Source organism: Astyanax mexicanus, chromosome 1 (genome assembly GCF_023375975.1).
Source record: "Astyanax mexicanus isolate ESR-SI-001 chromosome 1, AstMex3_surface, whole genome shotgun sequence".
In the NCBI taxonomy this organism is placed as follows: Eukaryota; Metazoa; Chordata; class Actinopteri; order Characiformes; family Acestrorhamphidae; genus Astyanax; species Astyanax mexicanus.
Genome location: NC_064408.1, coordinates 29338082 through 29365560, shown reverse-complemented (window position 1 = coordinate 29365560; position 27479 = coordinate 29338082). Strand labels below are relative to the sequence as shown.

Sequence of the window (27479 nt, the reverse complement as noted above, 5' to 3'; positions counted from 1 at the left end):
CGCCTTTTCACTTCTCAGTTCAGAAAACCGGTTGGCGACAGGTTGGCGACATTGAATTACAGCGTTTAGATCGTGTTTCCTGAAGCAGCTGTGAGTCCAGGACGATCTCCTGATCTGGCACTTTAGTTATCTTCTGATTTGGAGGAGTGACCCAATTGAACGCCTCCACTGGGCACCATAGCCCACCCCGGACGTTAAAATAAGAGGAGAAGCGCTGTGGGCAGGCAGCCGCCAAACTAAGTGGGTTCTTGGGCCTGTGATTGCCAGGTTGCGGCTGAATAGGCGGTTGATCATAATTGCGGGGGAGCAGGAGAAATGACCAGTGTGTGGAAGGCAGATGGATGCCGTGCATCACGCACCCGCTCATTCACGGCGCTTTCATCACCGCTGTTGGCGCACCCATAGAATCGCTCCTAGTTAGAGGCCCTTTATGTCCTAAATCATCCTGTTTCTTTTTGCTTGCAAAGCTTGGCTCGTAATTGGTCATAGCGGAAGAGATGATGTTCCACAAAAACAAGATGAGGGGCGGAGTTGGAAGCTAATGAGCTACTGGCAGGAACTACTGGACACCATAAGACAAGCCACCAAATATGGGCAACTCTCTAAAGTAGTAGCTCTAAACTTTTGGTAGCTACAACTTCTCCAGAGCGTGGGACGTGTTTAGTTTACAAACGACTCTCAAATTCCAAAGCTTTCCAGTGAAATTGATATTTCATTTTCTTTAGCTTGACAAGTACATTTATTCAGCACATCATCTAGTTAATATTTCTTGCACTTGTTTGAGACTGGAAGCTCAAACCCATTGGATGGCCCAATCCCATTTCACTCCTTGGCCCTACCACTTATCCCTACCCCTTGTTTTTCAAGTGTAACCCTTCCCCTTGGAACAGAGGTACAAGAAGAAGGGGTGAAATCCTCCACCCTAAGAATTGGAAAAACCCTTCAAGCACCCGATACGTCATCAGGATCGATAAAAAGTTCAGTAAGCTAGCTGCTGATGGTTAACTAGTTAACTTTAGGGCTTTATTGTATGTCTTCAGAAAGGGGGGAGAAATTCATTATTATTGTACATTCATACATTTTCTCTGTGAAGGGGAGCTGAAATTAGCTTTGATTACCTTTTATTTTATTTTATTTTATTTTTCTCTTCCACCGTAAATGCTGCAGCCCCTGTCGTCTGTTGCACCATTTAAGGTGGAACAGGAAAGTTAGTTAGCTAGCTAGCTAGCTAGCTACTGAGACAAACTACTAGCAACACTTTTATGCTTGTTATGAAGAATTTGGCCATACAACACTGAAACTATGCATTAAACTATGATAATATAGTGCTAATCGCAACTTTTAACAAGGAAAATACTTATATTTGTGGGTTTCTTTGGTCGCTTCTGCTGCCAGCTTCTGCTGCCAAAAACCAGTGATTCTCATACCCCTCAAAGTATGAAGTGTGCATCTGAAAAATCTCTGTATGAATGGCATAGAACAAGCCGTATCCCTTTCCCTAACCTACCCCTCCAGCCTAACAAGAATCAATACAAGGGGTAAGGGGTAAATATTGGATTGGGCCTATAATAACTAACACTGGGGTCTTTTTTACTATTTTCATTTTTTTTTCTTTTAGACTTTTAAACTGTAAATATGGCCCTTCATAATCTGCTTCTGATTACAATTTATTTTTGTAAACAATATGTGTCAACAATCCTCACTCAAAGAACCCTTTTTATTTCTCAGTGCATATGTAAAAACACAGCAGGCTTATGTCCTTAGTTCAGTGATCTATAGGCAAGCAGTCAGCCACTCACTGTGCAGCTTGCACAGCTTGAAACGCAGAAAAGGCATGTACTAATTTTCTTTATTAATCATGGGTGTGTTTTGGGTGTAATGTGAAATAAACCAAACAGCGTGTCACTTCCTATTTCCTTTAAGAGCCAGGTGTGCTCAGACTTTGGCAGATTGGTATTTTAACGATGTACTGCTTCTAGAGGGCCCTTAAAACTTAAAAAGGCATCGTAATTGCATAGATCTTTGAGAGTTAGAGTAAATGTTCTAATCCATAGAATGGCAAAAACTACTTAAGTAAAGAAAAAAATGCCTTTTCAAGAACTTTAAAAGTATCATTAAGTGCATTCGCAAAGACCATTAAAAAACTTTATGATGGAACTGGCCCTCATCAGGACCACCCCAGGAAAGGAAGACCAAGAGTTACCTCTGTTTCACAGGATAAGTACATACGAGTTACCAGCCTCGGAAACCGCAAGATAACCCCAGATTAGAGCCACCTAAATGCTACTTTACAGAGTATTTTGGTTTGTTTAACACTTTTAAGTTAACCAAAGGTTTCCTAAAATGTTACTTTATAACCTGGATGACTTTAGTATTTATTTACAAAATAGGAAAAAAAAAAAAATTCAACCACAAATAAAGGCTTGCACACTTTTATTGTTAGCTATTCCTTGACCCCTACTAAAACGACTGCCCTCACTATGCCCTAAAGCCCTAAAGCCAAGCGATTGCATGCCTATGACTGTAAGTGGGCGGGTGGGTGAGCTGGAGAAGGTGTGAGACAGAGGTGGAGAGAGAGAGAGAGAAAGACAGGGAAAGATGGAAGGAGCTGGCAGCAGATTGCTCTTCATGACCTGACATGACCAGATGTCTGGGGTGAACCTGAGGCACGGTTAAGCTGCCCCAGTGGAGAAGCGACAGGCTGAGATGTGTGTTGATGGATGAGTGTGTGGAGACAGCCTGTCCGGGTGAGGAATGGCCACAAGGGTGGGTGTGATGGAGGCCAGCGGAAACATCTTACTCTTTAACCAAAACAACATCAGCGGAGGTTATAGATGTACAGAAAGTCTCTCAAAAACACCCACGCAAGTCCGCGGCTTTCTATGCATTCAAACACACACTCTACACTTATCACGTATGCATGTTTGTGCATGCGTGTGTACACTCACACATGTACACATATGCTGCAACATGCATACACATACATAAGTAAATAAATAATTAAATATATACCATTAATACACACATGGTTAAAATGGCACATATGCATGTAGAATGCTGTGAGAAAATTGATTGTTGACTATTTGGTTATGTATCTGTACTATATTCTGGAAGAATAAACTTGCTGGAAGAAAAAGAAAAAGTATTTTTAGTATTTTTTTCTAAAAAAAAAAAATCACTGATGTGTGATTTTAGTGGAAATTCCACGCAAATCTTAATCTTAATACATAAACATCCCTTTCAGACAGCTTCCTCTTGCGTCCACAGTTAATCCTGTTGAATGTGGTTCGTCCTTCTTGGTGGTATGCTGACATTACCCTGGACACCATGGCTCTTGATACATCACAAACACTTGCTGTCTTGGTCACAGATGTGCCAGCAAGACGTGCACCAACAATTTGTCCTCTTTTGCACTCTGGTATGTCACACATAATGTTGTGTGCATTGCAATATGTTGAGCAAAACTGTGCTCTTACCCTGCTAATTGAACCTTCACACTCTGCTCTTACTGGTGCAATGTGCAGTTAATGAAGATTGACCACCAGGCTGCTCCAATTTAGCCATGAAACCTCCCACACTAAAATGACAGGTGTTTCAGTTTCATTGTCCAACTCCTGTATGTGTGCGAATGTGGGTGTCAACTCCTCAGTGGCCAATGCAGTCCTCTAGATGGGCAATTGTTTCCGGTTGAGAGTATGGTGCTTGTGATTGGCTGCCGTTACTCACTGGTGTGTGTGGATGAGTGCCGAGTATAAATGGTTGGGTGTAAAACGTGACTGTAGAGCATCATTGGGTGTCTAGAAAGGTGTTATATAAGCATAGCTTCAATAATTGAGTCCTGACCTTGTGATTGAGTGAATTAAACTTAAAATATTTCTTCAGGTTTGCTGTTACTGGGGACTGTTACCCTAGTAATCTGTGAAGACTACATATTCAATTCACATCCATTTGTTACTCTACAGGCAATGAACACTCATCCAGTCCCCCCAACAAGCACACATGCATTTATCTCCACTGATACACACAAATAAATACACTCATCACAGTCATCTCCACTATTACTCACACATATGGACATACAGTACAAACCACACATACACACATTTACCTCCCCCACCATAAATCACCCGAATGAATAAACACACACACACTTACCTCCACCACCTCACACGCATTTACATAAAAACAAACCACTCTCACTTCCACGCTGACTCACACACAGTACTACTAATGCAGAGTTCACCACTCTGGAGTATATGAGCGCTACTTTAGATTGACGAAGCATCTTTCAGCTGCTATGCAGGGTCATTAGCTCTCAGCACAGCACGGCCTCAACGTGGGGAGTGAAAAACGACCCAGACCAGGAGGAAATGTAATGTTACAAATGAAGCTGCTGAGCGCTGTAGTGAAGAGGAGGGCATTTAAGCAGTGTAGCCTCAGGTACGCTACTTTAATCAGATATCACTGTTCCTGAGAGTGAAGAAATCAAAGCTGATTTTACATCTACCTTGGTGGGTCTGGACTTCCAGAGTTCAGAAGTAAAACAACACCTGTAGGGGTGCTGTGAACTAGGGGTTCTAGGAGTTTTAACAAGTTTTAGTTTCCATAGCAAATTTCAAAAGCAAAAATAAGCTGAAGATGATATTTTTTAGCTTTTTTTGTGCCATTTAATGCTGATTGACAACAGTAACAAATGAGTCAAATCCCAGCGAACATTCCCTGCATTCACACTGCCAGTTGACAAGTCACTTTTGTCACCCTACATTTATCTTCTGTGGGTGTTTTTGTGGATGTTTGCACTGTAGCAAGTGGGCTTGTATCTGCGTGGCTGGTAAGGATGCTAGCAAGCTACCTATCAACCTATCCATTTTTTCCCCCCTGTATTTATGCAAAACTGCATCATATAAAACCAGTGATGGTATAGTTACCTTCAAAAAGTAATCTGGTTACTAATTATTAATTACCTTTATAAAAAGTAATTTAGTTACTTTATGGATTACTTGATTTTAAAAGTAACTAAGTTAGATTACAAGTTAGTTTTTTATTTACATTCAAAAGCTGCTGACAACCACACACACCCCTGCTGCCTCAACATAAAAATGACAACCAGTTTTGCCAAAACTCACTTTACTGAAAGCTTCGCTTTACATTTGAATCGTTGCTTGAAATTTGAGGTTGTGTTTTTAAAGCTGGGTAGCACTTTGTCGCCAGCACAGAGTTCTCAACCAACACTGATAAATGTACTGTAGTGAATCTACAGTAATGTTCTGTGTCTACTGTCAATTAAACAATGCACTGTTGTGTTTAACAAGCTGCTTTAACATTGAACGCAGAAATTACTGTGATTACCGTTTTCACACATACTGAAAAAATATGCACCAAGCTGGCAAAGGAACTGTTTTAACCAGAACAAAGAGTGCTGGTGTAAAAACGTTCTAAACTAAAAACAAACTAGACCAAATGTGTGTAATATGTCACATCTGATGCAGACTCTTCCGTCCAAACCCAGACTTACTCTTTCAGACAATGGACAAGCTCCGCTTCAGCACTACGATTCCCAGAATGCATTTGCCGAACTCATATTTCTGGATTCAGTGTTTTGTCATTCCTGGAATCTCTGGAATGTTTTTATCTGTTACTAGTTCATGTTATGCCTATACAAACCTGTCTGTTTTCATATCTCATTGTAAAGTATTGCCACCTTTAATTCAGTGACATACAGAGCATTTTTTGACTGTTTGCATTTTTTGGGCATGACCCCACTATTCTCACTATTTGGACTTTTCACACCTGTAGTTTGTTTCTCTGGTCTGAATCAGTTGATGAGTTTGTTTTTTGGAGCGTTTTCTCCCTCTGTTTGGTTTGGTTTCACACAGGCACAAACCTAAACGCACCAGTATACACACCAATAAACCATGGAGCAGACTGTGTCCTCTGATTGGTCAGAGCTGTCTGGTGTGGGGGTAAATATAAATATACAAAGACAGTAAACATAGCTATATAGATATATGCACTGTGTTCCAGCGCATATATCTGTGCTTTAACACTGAACGTCGAAACGCTGCACTTTTAAACACAGTGTTTAGACCTGCAGAGCAAATACATAGTACAAATAGTAAACCGAGTTGGGTGGCTGTGAGAAGTAAACACAGCACAGACCAAGCGTGCATGAACACAGCGTTGTTCATAGCTGTGGTAATTAATATAAGCGTTATCTGGCTAATATATCAGATTAAACGGTGCCTTATCAGCAGTTTAGCTCAAATAAAGAAGTATATTTTATAGCTGTGTTGGATCGAGACCGGATCGCGTTTTCACCACAAGTGAACCAGAGCTCCAGAGTTCGTGGGGAACTGGAGCGAGACCACCTCTTCTAGCAGGTCTCAGTCTGATTCTTTTGATCTGCACCCGAGTGCGATAACTGTGTTCACACCTACTCAATCGAACCGCACTAAAGTTGCAAATGAATCAGAGTTTGTTTTAAGTGGACTAAATATTACTAGTATGAAAACACCCTTTGTTCTGTTTGATTTGTATTTTCTGTCTGTTTTCTACTGTGGCTGAATGTCACACAATGTATCAAACATGAGAGACTTGGACTGGATTTTCAGGTGAGAAAATGCTAAATAACAGTAAAGGAAACTAAAAGTCAAGTTTTGAAGAGTTGAAAATGTGTTTCCCAGCAGAAGGTTCACCCAACACAAAAATGATTCTTCAGGTATTTTGTGTTTTTTTTTTCTTTTGAAAATACACTGCTATCAGTTGAACAAAACAGATCCCACCCCTATTCTCAGCTGGATAAATATTCTGCTGCTTCTCGTATAATACGCGAGCCCAATCGATCGCTTTGAATCATGTCATCTCCCAACTGAGCTAACTGTGAGCAGAATGCAACGGTTTGTAAGGCAAGCTGCTACATGAATCCAGGCAATCGAAGGGAAAGTACATGCTGGAAGAAGCTGTGAAGTTCAGGTATAAAAAGAGACTTAAGAGGCCTGAGATCGGTGACCTGAGCCAAGGCTGGTCTCATGAATACAAAGTCTTCATCAGAAGCCTGAATGTTCAAGGCCTCGCTGGATTGATGGTGTACTTTGCCAAATCCTGTTCAATTCAAACGGAATGCTTCAACAGGAAACTGCAGCGCCCACAGTTAAAGGGTTCAAGGCCTGGCCAATCTCACCACAGGGATTAACGCAGTACCAATTTACAGCATGACAATCAGGTTAAACAGTATTGATTTTATGTGCTTCTTCTGACACACATCCCATGATACAGGATACTGGTACAGACACTGCCTGCTATAGGCTTCATGTGTTTCTAGCACGTCATGCATAAGTCAAGCATTCATTACTAATTCAATCAAGAATGTTTGAATAATTAATCAGAGAGGACATTGGAAACTGGACTGGTACGGTTATGAGAGTATTACTGATGTAGAATGCAGATTAAGAGGCAGTGGATAAAGATCGCCGCTGCTGTGATTGCACAGTCGGATGGGATCAAGCTAAAGGTTTGCAGTAGCAGCAGCTGAAGAGCAGTTAAATATGAGTTTCTAGAAGCATGGATGAGTGCCAGAAGCAGTAGAATTGAGAGCATCAATCCTCTTGCATCAAAGTTCTTTCATCATGCCCAAAAATCATTATCATGTCCAATAAAAAGATTCAGTAAAGCGGCAGATACTGTACACTTGAGAATCCAAAACATTGCCAGAAATCGGCAAAAAGGCAGGAAAAGCAGCATCATAGATATTTTGCATATTTTCTACCCTCCAGTATTCAAAGTTTTAAACGCTTCCAAATAACTAAAAAGATGTTGGACAGTCCAGATTTCTCTAGTAAAACAGATCAAAACAAGAACATCAATGGAAAGTTATATTCTCTGTTGAATCTGTTGGAATTTAGGGCGTTTTTTTTCACACCAGCACTATTTGGTTTGGTTAAAACTGACTCTGATTTGTTTGTACCCTTAATGCGATTCGATTGAACAGGTGTAAAAACAGTAATCGCACTTTGGGGTGTATCAATCAACCGGAGGTGGTCTCGCTCTGGTCCCAAACAAACTCTGTAGCTCTGGTTCACTTAAGGTTCACTTGGTAAGAATGTGATCCGGTCTCGATCCGACCCATCTATCAAATATACTTCTTTATTTGAGCTAAACTGCTGATAAGGTGCAGTTTAATCTGATATATTATCCAGATAAAGCTGATTACCACATCTGTGAACAAACACTGTGTGCTCTGCATAAGATGATACATTTAAACCTTTTATAGTCTTGCCTTAAAAAACGTTACTCAATCGTCTGATTATCAAAATGATTGACAGTGAGAGTCCTAAAAGCTCAATAAAGAAAATTTTGATTTAGAAACTGTTGCCTGTCTATAGATGAAGTTAGAACTATCTGCAGTAAAGTAACTGTTTTTGGTGGTTGACCAACTTGGTCATGACGGTCATGCTGGTCGACCGCGTGGTCTTTCTAATCATGATGCTCTGCCAGCTTGATTATGATGGTCATAAGCAAGCTGGTCAACCAATATGACCAGCACGATTAAGCTGGTTGACCACCAAAAACAGATCAAAATAACACCTTTTGGCAAGAAACCACTGGTCAACAAGTATGTCCATCATTACCGAGCTGGTGGACCAGCATGACCGGTCTTGTTGATCATGGTGCATGGCCAGCTTGAGCCATGCTGTTTTTTTTTTTTTAAGAGGGAAATCTTTGGATGTATAGGTGTAATCAATTATCGCATTTTTTTCTGAAAAACACATCATAAATACATAGTAAATACTTCATGCAAATACAGTACATGTCTGTTTCTGAGTTGAGAGCATGTTTGTGGCCTAGTGTTTATCGTCAATGAAACAGAGTAAAAAATGTAAACGCAGGAAGAGGCTTGGAAGAGAAACTTGGAACTACGCAAGGAAAATATTACATAATTACAGAGATATTAGGGAAAACGCAATACTAATAACAGTACTTTTCAGGGAAAACCACAATGCGTAAGTTATTAAGCAATGTAAAAGCTTAATAACTCAGTAACAACACTACAACACAGTACAGGTGGAAAGAACAACGAGAAAACAGCAGAGTTGGGGAAGAGCCAGGGTGCGTCCAGAACTGTGCTAATCTAGTATTTAGGGTTAAGCTAAGGAGGCAGATTCCATGACACTTACCTTTCTGTACCTGGGCACAGGGAGCTGTTCGCCATCACAGCCCAAATCACAGCAGGAGATGGAAAGAATGTGCATGCAGGCAAGGCAGCCGTTCAAAAGAGGAGAAAAAGGAAAGAAAACATGGGGAGGAGAAGAAAGAAAAGAAACAGAAAACTCTGAATGAAAAATACATGCAAGAAATGATAAACATCAAAGCAAAGGAAGCGAAGACGACGACAATGGAAACAGGCAGGTTTTCAGTATTTGTGAAAGCAAACGAGAAAAGAGAGAGAGATGAATGAAAAACCGTATGAATGAAAGGCCAAACCACACTCATTCACCTCCACGCATCTCTCCGGATGCAGAACGGTCTCCGGTGTTGACGGCTCAATACGGTTCTGGCGGCAAAGCCACCAATTTAGTTGTCGCACACTGACAGCGTGTAAGCAGGTGTACCACACAGGTTCTAAACTTCCTCTTTCAAAAAATGTAAATGGCGTTAGATCCTCCCCCTCCCCACAGTTCACCTTGGCAAGACGGCAAAGAAGCATCAGACGTTCCTTTGTTCTACATGAATGGCTTGCCTGGTTATGCATTATTCATATTTGGCTATGAAACTAAGACCCTGAAATTTCTACTGTGAACACTTTGCATATTAAAACACAAAGAAAGAAAGAAGCGTTTTTGCGAGGGAATTCGGAGGAGGTGGAGATGGGGGGGGGGGGGCGTCAATCAGACAAAACTTTTTTTGGTGTGACACATTTTTAATTCGAGCTAACTGACACGGGCCGGTGATACCACAGGCAAAACAAATAATGAGAATTAATATCATTCCATTAAAAAAATAGCAGATTAATTTGCAGCCTGGAGGTTCAATTAAGTATCCGTTTAGCCAGGCTCAATGCTTCATTAATGAAGTGTTAAAGTGACATGCTCTAGATTGAGCACTTTTACAACGTTTACTACACGAGACTGAAAATAAACATTCCATCGTGGCGTGGGAATTATTAATACGATGAGAAATTAGAGGAGAACTGCAGCAATTGAAGTTGAATTCTATATGACTTAATCACTAATTGGAAGTTCAGATGGCTGCCATATTCTTTGCACTATAAGGCGCACTTAAAATCCTTTAATTTTCCCACAAGTAGTCAGTGCGCCTTATGTATGAATTTTTACCAGTCAGGTTGTAAGAAGCAGTAAGGCTACTCCAATATGTCCATGTGCAGCATTATACTGGTCACACTCTACTATAATCATATCTCTATGCACTAGATGTATATAATTTTTCCTTTACTATATAGATATTTTTTTATATAACTTTATATATTTTCTGTAATTGTTTTTGTATACATAGGTTTATTATTATTTGTTTATATTTTTTCCTGACCTGTTTTTCTGTCCTTTCCTCTGTGCTGCTGTAACATTGTAAATTTCCCCATTGTGGGATTAATAAAGGATTATCTTACCTTATCTTATAGTTTAGTTCTATAGATTAGTTCTCCAGTACCAAGATTCGAGACTGGAGCAGTATTAGCATTAGCTGCTAACTGCGCTAGCTCTTTTGCTCTTTTGTTGAAAGTCCCAAGTAGGTAATTTAAACTGCAACTAACCCTCAAGCCAGATTTCCTTCTCGGAAAGTCTGGAGAGTCTCACCAACCCTGAGTTCTGAATCGGAGATGGATGCATCACACATCACGCTACCTCCCGGCCGCTGCGCTCCTCCAATGAACGGCGCCTCACTTTGCCAAACATTTACAGAAAGCAATCCAGACTGTTCTCATACAGAGTTCCCCAATGGTGGAACCAACTACCTTCCACTACCAGATCAGGAGAATCTCTCGCTATCTTTAAGAAACTCCTGAAGACAGAGCTCTTCAAAGAGCACTTACTCTCCTAACACCTCTAACAAACTACCTTCTACTACCAGATAAGGAGAATCTCTCGCTATCTTTAAGAAACTACTGAAGACAGAGCTCTACAAAGAGCACTTACTCTCCTAACACCTCTAACAAACTACCTTCTACTACCAGATCAGGAGAATCTCTCGCTATCTTTAATAAACTCTTGAAGACAGAGCTCTTCAAAGAGCACTTACTCTCCTAACACCTCTAACAAACTACCTTCTACTACCAGATCAGGAGAATCTCTCGCTATCTTTAAGAAACTCCTGAAGACAGAGCTCTACAAAGAGCACTTACTCTCCTAACACCTCTAACACACTAACTACTTCTAACCTCATTTCCTTCTTCCCCTCCTTCACTCATCTATCCCATTATTTCCCTTTGACATCCTTTAAGCTCTATCTAAAGATGTTTTTACCTTTAACTTCTATTACTTTTGTTCTTCACTATTGTAAGTCGCTTTGGACAAAAGTGTCTGCCAAATGTAATGTAATGTAATGTAACCTCAACAGTAGTAACAGCAGTAGTATTATAGAGTAAATAAGAATGCACAATAACTTAAGTGTGATGTAATTTCCAGCTCCAACATTTTATATCTGAGATAATTAGAATAAGGTATAAGTGTGCAGGGCAGGGTCCAGGCCTCCAGGACCAGGAGATTCAAAACCAGTGAGGGAAGAGGGAGGGCAAATTGACTTATTTAGGAAGAGTGAATTGTGCTTATTGGGACTCTAAGACCCGAATGGCTCTGGTATTACACAAGACAGAACCTGTAATATTCTAATACCAAAAAAATAACAGTTTAAGACAAGTGTAAAACAAACTATTTCAGAAACAAACACACACAAACAATTTACAATTCCTGAAGCAATGCAAGCGCAATCTGCATTCTGAATGCTGGACCAAGCTGACCAGACTGTCTTTACCTTCTCTATGTGCCACCCGGAAAATATATATATATATATATATATATTTGTTTCAAGAATAGGTTCTACTCCCATTTCTCAACACGCCTACACTGCTCATCTTGGCGTGATGAACTCTTTTTGGAAACGTGTAGCGTTTCAATCAGCGACAGCGTAGCACTATTTCAATCCATTCAGTGAAGCGCTGATTGCACTTTTTCATTCGAGTCTTTCTCATCTGGGTCTTTCTGTGACTCCGTCCTTGGCTGACATTAACCGCAGTCCTGGCGTGCAGGTGGCCCTTGTCCATTTGGCGCTAATAAGGGCAGCCCTTTACGAGCTGTCAGCCGAGATGAGCGAGAGAGATAGAGAGAGGAAGAAAGAGAGAGAGAGAGAGAGAGGATCATAGGCAGGTTACTTTAATTAAGTTGGTTGGAGGGGGCAGGAGTTGGCAGTAGTGTAGGGATGTTGGGGAGATGGTGATGGTAGTGGACCATGAGTGGAATTTAACAGGCCTCAGGGCTGAACAGAGAGATTTTCTTGGAGAACTTCAGAAACATTGTGTAAGAAGAAAATGACTGCTATATTACATACTGCAGATAATTAGATAATAACCACTATATATTTCTATAAATATGTGACATATATACAGGGACGTGCACAGGAATATTGAAGGGCAGTTGCTCTAACCTGAAGAAAGGGCAAAAAAAAGAGTCTCTCTCTCTCTGTCTCCTGTATTCGTCTCTTTTCCGTGGGCATTTCGAATTTTCTGCGTTAACAAAACCTGCATGTGAATAATTCGAATAGTGCTTTATGTCCGTCATTCATCTTGCTTGATAAAATGAAATGTTATCAGCTGCATCATGTAACTTAGTTTGGTTAGCCTCCCACAAAACAACCTGAGCCATGTAAAACGTAGACTGCAAGCTAGCTGGCTGTCGTTTTTTTTTGCTACCTAAACGTGGCACAGTAGGTGGCTGTCAGATTATTTAGGATCACTGAACGTCCTAAACTCAACGACATCGGATTTTAGAGAAGTTGATTTTGATCATGTCTTGTAATACTGTGAAGGCTACATTTCAAGCTCACCTTCAGGGCAGTCACTTGACTCCCACAGCATCTTCAAACTCCTCTTGGGTCTCTGCTAGCTGAAGCGCCGCCCGGTCGTGTGCTGCGCTTTTTTTTTTTTTTTTTTTTCTAGTGAAGCGTGCTGCGTGTCCCCCGCTACGCCCGCGCCCCTCCCTTTTGCCTATCTCTCGAGGTGTCAGAATCTGAATGATTGACTCTGAAAACTTTGTTTTACGAAACTTCAATCAAAATTACGAATTATAAAGAAAATCTTGAAATATGAAATCATATTTGCCTATATTATTTTTTCCCCTCCCTCAGAAGGGCAATATCACCCAAGGACAGCAAAAGGGCAGTTGCCCGAGCACATTGGGCCATAGCGCCTGCACGTCATTGCATACACAGGGAATTTGGCAGTGTTAAATCAACACTATAAGTGTTAAATTAACACTGAGAATGTAAAGTTTAACACTAATAAGTGTTGATTTAACACTGCCAAATTTCCTGTGTATATATGACATATATGACATCACAGATTGAAACAATTACATAAATTTGTTTAAAGCTACTGTATGGTTACAATATGTGCTAATCGTAGTAGATTTTGTGTCACATATAATTGAGAATCTAATAGACTATACTGGTCAGTAACAATTTAAAGGTCACCTTCCGCGAAAATCCGATTTTTCTGGTTTTTTGTGGAATACAGTAGGTCTCTCCGAGTTGAATGTGTACACCTGCACATTAAACTATTTTGCAGCCCCCATTGTCTGCAGGAGCTAAGCAAAGAAATCCCCCCTCCCCCCCTCCGAAAAACGGGTGAATTTTGAATTATCTTTCTGCCTACGTAGGCAGAAACTCACAGACCAGCCCACCTTGGCTCGAGAAACTCCCAGAGGCGGAGCTGAAGCGACGCAACATCACCGCTCATCAGTTAGGAGGTGGGAGGCAGTGAGCGGCAGAGCGGTGGAGGGGCGTCGCAGTGCTCCTAGCCAATCAGAGGAGAGATATTTGCATTCTGTTTGCATGTATGAATATTCATGAGCAAAGCTGGAATCCGGTCATTTTGGACACACCCCTAAAACAGTCCATTAAAAAAGAGCTATACAGAGACACCTGAGCACTTTTTTTTTTTACAAAAACGGCTCACATGTCATTCATTCATACTAGAGACCACAACTAGACATTTTAAAATGAAAGAAAAAACGACGGAAGGTGAGCTTTAAATCTGAGCGGGTCCTGTACACAGCCAATGAATGCTGAAAAAAGTGCAGTTCAGATTTCAGGCTATTTGTATGAAGTTTCTTATTTTAATTTCAAATTCAGTGTCCGATGTGCTCTCAAACTGTTATGGTTGGGGAAGGTAGTGGATCCAAATGCAGATATGCAGGCTTTTTTTGAATTAATTATATATTTTTATATATTATATATATCGGCGCTGTCCTATGAATAACAAGTATCTCCATTTTTTGTTGATTTACTACACAATTTGAACACACAAACTGATAAACAACACTGAGTCAAAATTTCTTGATGAACGGACCAATAGAAATTCTTTAGAATGACCTGAAATAAACTCTTTTTACATTGACTACCATTGAAAGTTTAGAAGGTTTTTTCTCTCACCTGTAAAGTTGCTGTTTTGGAGATACATGTTTTTCATTGGACAATGATGATATACTTACCATATTTTACGCACTATCAATAAACATCTATTTTCTGGTATATATAAGACACACTGGATAAAAAGGCTTATTTAAAGCGACACTAGTAAGGAAGTAAGGAAAAATAAGGAGGTGTGTCGCCATGTTTCCTCGCCATGTTTTTGCGATGGGTGTTAATCTACACAGATTTATTTCCTAAAAACTGTTAATTTGGGTGATTAAAGCCCTTCCGTTTACTTAGAGTAAGCTTAGATTTCCAATATTTTACCACGATTATCAGCAGTGATTAGTAGCATGTAGCACTAGTATATGCCGCCTGAAAGCGTTACACTTAAGAACCCTGAGCCAGTGCCAGTAGGCTATCAGCTAGTGGTTTGTCCCACGTAGCTTGTTTTAACACAGTAAATGTGGAGACTATAGTCCAATATACTCACTTTTGAATGGCGAAAGACCTAGCGCTGCAGTTAGCAGCTAATGCTAATACTGCTGCAGCCTCGGTGCTGGAGAAACTTCACTGAAACTCCTGTATAAAGCTGGACTGCAGCAAAGTGGCTTTACTGTGTCTTACAACTTGACTGGTAACATTCTTGACTGGTAACAAGTCTTCCAAGCACCCGGCTAGCAGTCCGTGGTAAGCATTTTTATGGTCTATAGCCGACCAGTTTTGTTAAGCCTGTGCCCACTGCAGCCTCAGCTTTCTGTCCTTGTCTGACAAAGTGGAAGCTGCATGGTCTTCCACTGTTGCTACACTACATCTATCTCATCTGTTTTGCTCAGCACATTTGTACAATGTGGTTATCTAATTCTTACCATTTTTCTCATTCTGCTCTGACCCCCTTTAAACGATTGCTAACAGTGTAAACCCAAACAGCTAAGAATTTGTCTCTTTATAAAGAAACGAGCTCTTTTGTATTGATCAGTGCTCTTTTAAGCTGTGATAATATCCACAAAATACTCACCAAAACATAGTCTAATTAGCCATTCAGTCATTTGTTCATGTAGCAATATGTGTGTGTGTGTGTGTGTTTGTGTGTACATACATTACTAACTCGTCTGACCCGGCATTGATCCACATGACCTTCAACCCAATATTCAATCCTGATGTATTATCTGCCCTGGAAAAGCCACAACCTCTAATCTAATGTCACAGTGTCAAATATGCATTTATGCACCTCTAGTCCTCTAAACGCTTCATTATCTGTAGGGTAGGATGGGTAATTCCTTGTAATCCTTGTGCATTTCCTGTAGCTGCAAATGCCTCCAATTGAGTGCTCATCACACCGTGACAAGTCAGGACAACTCAATATGACTGATAAGCCGTGACCTTTAATATATCCGCTTCATAAATAACAGTGTTTCCTGATCTTGCTCTGCCATTTATTACAACCAGAAACATCCGAATTGTCCTCATTTGCTCCTGAACCAGTCAAGCAGAAAACAACCTTGTACCTTTATAGAACATTTACTAAGGGTTTGCTTTGCCCAAAGCTTCAAAATAATCAAGGGGGGGGGGGGGGAATTCTTTTCAAAAAACAACATGAAGAGACGACAACACCCAAACAAACCCAAAACTCAATAATGAATAGAAACATAGCAGAACGTCTTGGTGCATCCAGCATGTATCATCTTAAGACTATTAAGCACTGCTATCTCTTTTTAAAATCTTTGAATAAAGCAAAATAATGAACCTAAAATGTTGGAGGTGTGACCAATCACTGAGTAGAATAATGCTGCCAACAGCCAATCATAGCTAAATGAAATGCCATGCTCTTAGGCTCCTAAAAAATGTTCAGACTCCAATTTTCACAATGCACTTTCCTCCCATGAACCTTCATGTATTTACTTTCAGCCAATCAGAGACAGTTCCTAAGTTTCCATTAACCTGCCCATGAGTCTACACTCATCTGGTAGTCATGAGCTCTCTTTGTACAGTCTATTTGGTCCCTAAATTAGCGAAGTATTGCCAACATCTCCTGCTGTATACTGAGTACTGTATTTTACGGATTATACAACACAACATATTATAAGGCGAACTTTCAATTAAACATCTATTTTCATAAATAAGGTGCACTGGATTTTAAGGCACCTAAGAAAACTAAATTCTTACAATTCTTAAAAAACATTTTTAAAGTCAAACGAGTGCTGGATGTTAATCTACACAGATTTCTCTCCTGAATACTGTTTATTTGGGTGAGTAAAATGCTTCTGTTTATTTACAGTAAGCTTAGATTTCCAATATTTTCAACAGAGCTAGCCATGGTTAGCAGCAGCGCTACGCAGCCGACAGAGCTACACAGAGGAACCCTGAGGGTTCTGGTAAGCCAGGGTGCTATCAGATAGCAGTTTGTCCCACTCGTAGCTTGTTTTAACACATTTTAAGTGAGCCTTATGGTGCGAAAAATACAGTATACTGTTATCTATACTGTTGCCTCTTTTTTCTGCTTAGTTGGGTTTTATTATTTTCTTTTTTGTTGGCACCATCCGTTAGTCCACCTTTAGATGTTACAATCTTCGTTGATTTATTTTTCTGTTTAAAATATACTTTCCAGTTTGGTCATATTGATACATTTAATTTGGTTTATTCTATTTAGCTTTAGTTTATTTACGTACATCTTTACATTCTTTGTATGTCTGTATTTGCACTTTCATTTTTGTAATAAATCTATAATCTTTTTGCCACCAAATGTTGTCCTCTCACTTCCTCCTCCATCACATGCTATGTTGTTACTCCTTTTCACCCCTAGACAAAAGGGGAGGAGCATAACTGTCACTCTACCTTCGGTACTTACTGTGCTTCATGAACTTACATTACAACTGTGAGCTTCTGATTTATCTCTTCCATCTGACATCAAAACACTGAATATTAAAGCCTGAAGTCCTTTCCTGACAAATATATGTACAGAAACTTCAATGATGAATTGAAACCAACCATTTTAACATTTACATTACATTTTAACCCCTCCTCTCCTAAGAAAAATAGAGTATACCCAGCTCTGACCCTGAAAATGCCCCATAAAAATCATGAAATTTTAATGCATAAACAGTATCATAAAATACCACCACCCTTTCTCTGAGTCAGTTCTCAAGTTTCAGACCGTGAGCACATGCTGATAAACCACCAGTCCTGACTGGAGAACAATCCAGAGCCAAACTCCAAGACTGAGATGTATTCTACAGAGCCCGTTCTACAGATGTCCAGGGTCAGATCCTGGGAGCAGTGCGTGCCTGGAGAGAGGATGAGACAGACTAAAAGGAAACGAAAGGGTTTTCTGGCCATCTGGAGAAGCTTCTCAGGAAGACTCAGTGGATGGCATCTTTCCACCTCACATTCAGCCCCCTGTGGCAGCCAGCAGGGTCACATGTGCCCAAAGCAAATCTAGTTTTGCGCAAATCTAAAGGCTTAAACTGACTCATTTTAATCATCTGTCAGCTATTTTCGCCCGCCTCTTGATTAAACAGGGAGATGAAGGTTCCCTGGCACAGAGGGAGAACCTGACTGCAGATACTATACATCAGGTGATATCCAGATTTCAGTTGAAGGACATTTTTTTCACACCTATAGTTTGATGCTCTATTCCTTGATAGATGTATAAGACATAGTCGATAAAGCTTTAATAGAAGACAGTCCATCCAAAAAGGCAATGAGAGTAAGAAAAGCACCAGGCTGAAGCGATTATGTGGCTAAAGTAGAGTTACAGCCAAGTCAAGTTAGGCTGGCACCCATGGCACAGAGAACAGTGTCGGTTTTGACAATTTTTAGCTTATTACATAGTTATTACATAGTATTAAATACCCACAAACTGTCCCTTACACTTTCTGGATGAATGGGTCATGAATAGAAATTCTCTGAAATTACCTGAAGTTATTATTTTTTTAATCTTTTAAGAAGGTTATCTCTCTCCTGTAAAGTTGCTGTTTTGGAGATACTTTTTCTTCATTGGACATCAGCTGACTTAATAACTGCAGTCCCAAACCTTCTGTTAGAGCTGCAAAGTGGGGACAAACTACACATTAATGCTTTTCTTTGAAAGTAAAGAAGGTTTTATGTCTCTCCTGTAAAGTTGCTGATTTATAGATACTTGATTTTCATTGGACAGTGACAATATGCATATAACAGCAGCTGACTCAATTACTTTAGAGTTCCAAAGCTTCTGTTAGAGTTGCAAAGTGGGGACCGACTACACAATAATGCCTTTCTTTGAAAGTTAAGAAGTTTTTTTTATTTTTCTTCTGTAAAGTTGCTGTTTTGAAGATACTTGATTTTTATTGGACAATGACAGGCAGAGCAGCAGCTCAATCAATATCTGTAGTGTTCCAAACCTGCTGTTAGAAACGCAATGTAGGGACAAACTTATTGTTTTGGAAATACTTGTTTTTCATTGGACAGCGATGATAATACAGCAGCTGGCAACATGTGCTAAAGTCTGGGCTCCTGCATCTGTGCAACCCTGTGCTAGCTTGGAGTGGAAGCAATAAAAAGGAGAGATCAAGTGCTGCCACTATGATCGGGAGATGGCTGAATCAAATCCCAGTCATGCAGCTTGCCATTAGCTGGTGGAGCCCTGAAACAGTGCTCTCTCTGTTTGGATAGATGCCGCTCTTTCCTCTCATCACTCCAAAGGGTGATGTCAATCAGCACAAGGCCTCTGTGAGCTGATGTATCAGAACCGAGTTGCTGTGCTTTCCTCCAAGGGTGATGGCTACTCTGTTTGCAATGCTGTTTGAAAAGAGGAAGTGTCTGACTTTACATGTGTGGGAGGAATCATGTGCTAGTCTTCACCCTCCTGCTGTTGACGGGGATATACAGCTGAGTAGCAGCTTAATGGGTGGGACGATTGGCCTAGCTAAATTGGAAGAAACTGGGAAAGAATTAAAAATAATAAAACAGAGATTAACAATAGAAAAAGTTAAGAAACAACAACGTTACTGAACAAAAGAACAAAAGTAGAAGATCACAGCCTAAGCTGTGTAAGTAAACTGCTGAAAAGATGGGTCTTACGAATTCTGCCTTTTCGAGTTATTCTGGTTAGTTAAAGTTTGACAACAAGCAGAGCAGCGTGCACTGCAGACTGTGCTGAAACACCCCTAAACTCAGTCCCAAACCTTAAAAAGTATATGGCTAAAAATAAAATTTTAACAATAAACATAAAAAGTTTCAAAGTTCCCCTTTGTTCTCAGTGTTCAACAAATCTGTTTCTAAAGATCCATCCTCATAAGTCCTTTCCTTAACAAACAAACAAAAGTATCCAGTAAACATTGCTCTGCAGCAGTGCGGCAGTAAGACTGGAGTTTGACCGTTCATTCAAAACCAGGAGGAAGAAGCAACTGCTGAGTATGAGTATCACGAGCTGAGACTCGTGAATTAATAATGAATAGATTTCACTGCAGCATTTTATAGTACTTGGTAGACAAATCATTGTGTAGGTCAAACAGAACTGTAATCAATATTAAATGCACTTTTTAAAAAGTTATTCAAAAAGTACACCAAAACAAACGAACAACCAAAACAGAACAATACTATATCTTTTTTACTTAACAGGCTGACAATTCCTAATCCTATCATATCCTAACCTTATCATGTTCTTTTGTGGTTGTTGTATTATCTATGACAACACAACAATAGGATCAGTATCAGCTGGTGTTGGAGTTCCAGCAAAAACATGGTAGAAATGTATGTATGTTTTTGTCTGTTTACCTACAAAAACAATTTTTAAGAATAAACAAATAATTTAACGATCACCAATCCAGTTCACAGGACCTGGATGGAGAGCCTTCCACACTGAAAAAAAAAAATGATGAGTAAAATTTACTTTAAAAAAAGTTTCACAACTTTCTGCATTTGCTTTTTTTAAGTAAGTTTAATTTCATGTACATTTAAGTAACTTCAACTCGGTTTCAAGACTTAAATGTTACATAGAGTAAATAAATGAACTGAACTTCAGTCAATCCTTTCTTTTAGTAAACTTTACTTAGTTTCTGCATACAATATTACCTAATTACAATTACTTCATTTATACAATATTACTCAAATAACATATGATCATGGGCGTGGTAGTGGGGGGAAAAGTGGACCTGACTACCCAGGGCCCAAGTAGGGAGAGGGGCCCATACAAATCCTGATTTATTCATTTATTTTTAAGTGGTATTTTTATTATTGAATTGGGCCCTCTAATTAACTATTTCTTAATTAATCTATCAAAAATTATTGATAACATCTACTGAGAGAATTAACTTTAGTTACAGTCCTCTCAACATATGGGACATTCTGGGAGCCCCCTCCTGGAGGCGCAAGATGGTTTGGTCCGCCCGACAGCGACCCGGGGGGGGGGGGTTAGAGACTTCATGCTGCCCCTAAAACAGAAATCAGGTTATCAGAAGAAGAAAGAAAGAAGGCAGAGTGAGGGGAGGCAGCTGTTGACGGCTTTCTTTCCCAAAGGTGAACAGAGTTTGCTTGTTATGCTAAGTGTAATTAAAGTTAATGTAGTCCTCTCCACACAGCTGCTGCTGATGTCTGTATGCTCACGTGAAGCCGTTAGCTTAGCAAATTACCAACCAGGCTGCTGCTGCTGTAAGAATAAAGGTAATTCTGAGCCGCGTAAGGTTAGATATCGACATTAACCGGTCTTAGAAACTCCCCCTTACGTTGGTATGTTGGTTCAAGAGAGAGAGAGAGAGAGAGAGAGAGAGAGAGAGAGAGAGAGAGAGAGAGAGATTTATTATAAGTTATAAGTAAGTTATTATTTTGGTTCAGTGCGTGTGCTATAGCCTATTGTCTACTAACACAGCAGAGCTGAAAGAGAAACAGTGCTGAGACTTAATAAATGATCCACCTAGCAATATTTCTGCTGCATATATCAACATGTAAATAGCCTACCAATATCTCTGTAGGTGCGAGTACACACTAGTAATATATTAAGCAATAAAGCAATTGATTATTTTTGTCTGGTAAAAAGCCTTAGCATTGCAGTGCAGTGCTTAAAAAGCTATTATCAACGCTCAATAAATTCATGATGTTACCAAAGCCAATTAATAATCATGTTAAATAACTGTGATCTCAATATTAATCAAAAATAATTGTGATCATGATTTTTGCCATATATTTTTGCCAGAGATTGTAGCTTAAAACTTTATTAATGCTTTTTATTTTAGATAAATACCGCTTTTTTGCTCACGTTCTTCATGTACTTGATAGGGGCCCACTGACATTGCGAGTGTACAGGGCCCAGAATTTGCTGCTACGCCCCTGCATATGATACATATTATATTATAATTCTGTAATTCTGTCTCAACTTGTGGACGGCATGTAATACTGTACATTCTTTTTTAAATAGAATGTATTACATGCCATCCACGTGTTGAGACAGTGTAATGTGTGTTTTAACTAAAAGATTTAAATTTCAGGAATTATAATATATTATGTATAATATTGTATGAATTAAGCAATTGTAATTAGGTAACATTGTATGCAGAAATGAAGTAAAGGTTGCTAAAAGAAAGGATTGATTTAGCAAAAATAAATTAAGTTAAGTAAAGTTCAGTTCACTTATTTGCTCTGTGTAACATTTAAGTCTTGAAACCGAGTGAAAGTTACATATATTTTTCTGAAATTAAATTTACTTAAAAAAAAGCAAATGCAGAAAGTTGCGAAACTTTTTTTAAGCAAATCGTCATTTTTTTCAGTGCAAGCTGTGCTCTGCTGTCCATGGTCCTGAACAGCAACTACTACTACTGTTCTAGTAGACAGCCCACACTACCACATGGCTCAGGCACACAATAAGGAACGCCACTGTTCCCCATTCCCCATTGCACTCTGGCACCAGCATAAAAGCACCACTGGGGGAGCAGTCAAGTGATTAAAATGTGCAGAATGTTTAGACTGTGGGGTAAAGTTTGCTCTCTTTAACATGCTAGTTAAATAAACCTCTGAATTCTGGAGACACCTTGCCGCCTTACAATTAACTCTACAGATCACCCTATTCTACATTTGTCAACCCAAACGTTTTCTTCTACCATTTGTTTTCTGTTTATTGAGTAATAACGTTTCCTTCGGTGTTGTTTCAGTTCTCCTGTACATCTCCTGTGTTGGTGTCCTGATCTGTGGCCGACCTAAAGTTACAGAGCGAGGCCACAAATGATGTCAAAGCTCTGCTTACTCAATAACTGCAAGTATCAAGTTCCAAACCGGCTGTTTGAGCCACAAAGTGTCTCAAACATGTCTTAAACAATGTCTTAAAAACTCCTGTGTCCTGTGTAGAGTCCCAATGCTTTGTCCAGATATCTAAGGGCGTTTTCACACCTGTATTTGTTTCTATGGTCCGAATTAGTTGATGAGTTAGTTTACTTGAAGCGTTTCTCCCTCAGTTTGGTTTGGTTTCACACGGGCATAAACCTAAACGCACCAAAATGCGCTCCAAAAAACCCTGCGAGCACATTGTCTCCTCTGATTACAGACCAATCACGTGTGCTGTAAGATCACCATACTCTCTCCTCTGCCAATCAGATCTGTGTAGATGCGAGAGTGCAGAGCGAAGCAGGCGGTGAGAAGTGGGAGAATAAAGCGAGAAAAGCTAATTCAGATGGTGCGCACCAGAAAAAGAAATTAAAATACTACCTTTATAAAACATACTAACAGTAATGTAACCTCGCGGTGTTACTTTGAGGAATTAAAGAGAAACAACCGAGACAAGAGTGCAAAATATTCAACTTTTCTCAGAACTCCTCAGCAAGAAAAAAACTCCCTCGCTCGCAGGTGCGCTCTCCCTACTCCCAAAACAACCCTACCTCAAAACTAAGGCAGCCCCCAGGGGGCAAAAAGCATTGGCAACTTCCCACATCAGTTTTACCCACAACATAATAAAGTCTGATACAGTAATAATATAAAATAAAATAAAACTGCTGTTTGTTTTTTAAAAAAGCTGATATTTTGGCCAAGTTCAGCAAACATTTCTCCATGTATTGTAGGATTTGTCATTCGTGTAATTATTATCATGACAGGCAGCTGCAAATCTAATATAAATACAATCAAATAGAATAAATATAGCATTTTAAAACAAAGTTAACATACAGATTCACATCAATAGACTCGATAAGTATAATTATTGTGGGTGTTTCCATTTATTTTATGATTGGTTGATAATGTAATTACTGTGACAGGCCTATTTAAAACAATAAATGTGGTTGAAATATACTAGTATGTGTAATTTGCTTTGTCTGTCACGGAGTTGACCCAGGCAGGGAGACAAGGAGACGGACGCAAGGCACAGGGGATCTATTTAAAGAAACAGGAAACACACTAGAATTGGAAACACCTGGGGAAGGGGCGGAGCTACAATTGAGAAACACATGGTGGAAAACTACTGACAAGAGACACAGAGGAGCACAGGTCACATGGGAATAACACACAGAGACATGACACAAGACCAGGACGTGACATTGTCCTTCAGTTGTTGATGACATAAAACACTGATAGAACTACTAGGCTTCTTCAGTATACAGTATATAATACTGAATCATAACCAATTAAAAATGGCGACGGTCCGGACCTTGGCCTGACGAAATTTTCTCTAACAGGACCAAACTGAATTCTAATTAAATACCCCTGCTCTATACCTTCCTTCACCTGTTTCAGCAAATTAACTCTTTGCATAGCTCTTATACACTCACTGTAACATCCTACCCAGCCTTGTCCTTGTCAAGGCTTACATTTCTCCTCCATGTTTCTGCCAAGTGCCCCTTTGTTTTTGTTTGGCTCTGTACTCCTCCATAGTCCTTCCTTTGTCTCTCCTGCTCCCAGTCTGAACCCCAGCCTTCCGTTATTATCTCCAGCTGCTGCAGTGTTTTGTCTTACAGCACTTATGCCCATGTTTGTCTTGTCCCTTTGTTTTGCATCGTGGCATTGTGTCTGTTTCTGATCCCTGGCTTTGTGCTTTAATCTCTGTAGGTTTTGTTTCTAGTTTCTAGTCTTTTAAAGTGAGCTAATTCTTTGTTTGACTTTTGCTTTGCTCAGTTTTCTTTTGTTCTTATTATGGATTTTTCCTCGTTGATTTTCTCCACTGATCACTTCATAGCACCGTCTATTAAATCAGACAACAAAGCAAACTCGCACGGGCCTCCTCGCCTCCTCGGCTAACCCGTCACACTGACAAAACACAAATTTAACAGAAGGTCAGTGCTGGATTCAGCGAGCTCTCCGTGAGAAATAATTAACTTCAGTTGTTTTTGCTATCATTAGCAATAACCGCAATGTCTGCTCCAAAATGTATTACCAAAAAACTGAATAATGAGTAGGGTTTCACAGAATGATGAAAGCCTTTATGTGATGGAGTTGGAGTCGGTTCAGCTACATCAGTGTTTCTCCGCTCTGCATATTTTAGGCCCCGTCCAAAACACGGTCTGTGTTTTGTTTTGTCCTCCTTGTCCAGAAAAAATAGTAACATCTTTTCAGTCTCTGAAAATAGAGCTTTTTTTGTAGATTTTTAAAAAAGTCTGTTTTCAGTGTTTTCATGTGGGTAGGGAAAAAGGAGCTTTATTATATATTTTTATATCTTTATAAAAAGCTTTATGTCATAGTGTATGCATGTTTCTGGCTGAAAACCCATTAATCCTAATATAGTGAGCTACATAGAGCTGTGAGAATGAATTTTAAAAAGCTGTGCCTCTAAACACATTATTAGAATTAATATATGAAGACTCAACATGGCATCTAGGAAAGAAGTTGGTGTGTCTAGAAGTTTCCTCCAATATGGAGGAAATGCTTGTTTCATGTGTTTCTTTAAAAATGTTGTATATAACACCAGTCTAAATAACGATCAAGAAAAGTCAATCGATCAAGGAAAGTTTAGCATGTAAGCAAATGTTGGAACAACTTGGTCTTGGAGGGGTGTGGGTACCTGTATTTAAACTAGCCTAGAAAAGGCAGTATCTAAAATAAACGAGCAAGCTAATGTGCTCTGTCAAAATGTGTCAGTGGTGGAGTGACAGGTGATCATTCATTTTCTATGAGAGGGCACACATTGTTCACCAATTCGCTAGTTGCATGAGACGACGCTGCCTGTTTCCGGTCTACGACTGGTAGGCGGAGTCATTTCCGCTTTTCAGCGCCGGTCAGCAGACAGTATGGCTTTCTACACGCGATCTCTCCAGGACTTACCAAAAATAACTATAAATGATGTACAGCGCCCAGGAGTAAGAGAGAATATATATATATAAATATTATTTTTGATCTATTTTTAAGTTATTCCCTGTGTCTAGACCCTCTGTAAGTTATAAATATGTATAATGTATACTGGCATCGGGATATATATATAGTTGTTTACTATTGTATATCCTAAGTTTCAAACAGTTCAGTGTGTGATTAACCCAGAACCCATTATTAATAATATATTATATATATATATATTTTATATTTATATTTTGTATATATGTATATTTTATATTTATATTATATATATATATATATATATATATATATATATATATATATATATATATATATATATATATATATTATTTATATATATATTATATATATATATATATATATATTATTTATATATATATATATATATATATATATATATATATATATATATATATATATATATATATATATATTATTTATAAATAATTATGTATATATAGATATACAGTTGTGGTCAAAAGTTTACATACACTTGTAAAAAAACATAATGTTATGGCTGTCTTGAGTTTTCAATAAGTTCTACAACTCTTATTTTTCTGTGATAGAGTGATCGGAACACATACATGTTTGTCACAAAAAACAGTCATAAAATTTGGTTCTTTCATAAATTTATTATGGGTCTGCTGAAAATGTCACCAAATCTGCTGGGTCAAAAATATACATACAGCAACAAAATTTGTCAATTTTGGTGATGTAGCGAGTTGTGTCAATCAAATTAGCTTCATGTCATGGCCTCTTCACTTCTTGTAAGTGATTCTGATTGACTACAGCTGTTGACTTCTCATGAGCCCATTTAAATAGGGCTCATTTGACCCAGTGATTAGACTCAGCTACAAAAGCTACAATGGGAAAGTCAAAGGAACTCAGTGTGGATCTGAAAAAGCGAATTATTGACTTGAACAAGTCAGGGAAGTCACTTGGAGCCATTTCAAAGCAGCTACAGGTCCCAAGAGCAACTGTGCAGACAATTATACGCAAGTATAAAGTGCATGGAACAGTTGTGTCACTGCCACGATCAGGAAGAAAACGCAAGCTATCACATGCTGCCGAGAGGAGATTGGTCAGGATGGTCAAGAGTCAACCAAGAATCACCAAGAAGCAGGTCTGCAAGGATTTGGAAGCTGATGGAACACAGGTGTCAGTCTCCACAGTCAAGCGTGTTTTACATCGCCATGGACTGAGAGGCTGCCGTGCAAGAAAGAAGCCCTTGCTCCAGAAAAGGCACCTTAAGACTCGGCTGAAGTTTGCTGCTGATCACATGGACAAAGATAAAACCTTCTGGAGGAAAGTTCTCTGGTCAGACGAAACAAAAATTGAGCTGTTTGGCCACAACACCCAGCAATATGTTTGGAGGAGAAAAGGTGAGGCCTTTAATCCCAGGAACACCATGCCTACTGTCAAGCATGGTGGTGGTAGTATTATGCTCTGGGGATGTTTTGCTGCCAGTGGAACTGGTTCTTTGCAGAAAGTAAATGGGATAATGAAGAAGGAGGATTACCTCCAAATTCTGCAGGAAAACTTAAAACCATCAGCCCGAAGGTTGGGTCTTGGGCGCAGTTGGGTGTTCCAACAAGACAATGACCCAA

The 27479-nt window shown here is 39.4% G+C and overlaps 1 protein-coding gene across 3 annotated transcripts in view; it reads right to left on the bottom strand.

Annotated features, from left to right (window-relative positions):
- doc2b (double C2-like domains, beta) overlaps nucleotides 1–27479 on the bottom strand; it is a 364239-nt gene that overhangs the window by 63983 nt on the left and 272777 nt on the right. The window contains exon 11 of one of the 3 annotated variants that reach the window (XM_007245281.4): nucleotides 9174–9197. The exons of the other annotated variants lie outside the window; for them this stretch is intronic. Within the exon in view, the coding sequence (XP_007245343.3) occupies nucleotides 9174–9197 (24 nt within the window). The remainder of the gene's footprint in view (nucleotides 1–9173; nucleotides 9198–27479) is intronic. 3 annotated transcript variants of the gene reach the window in all.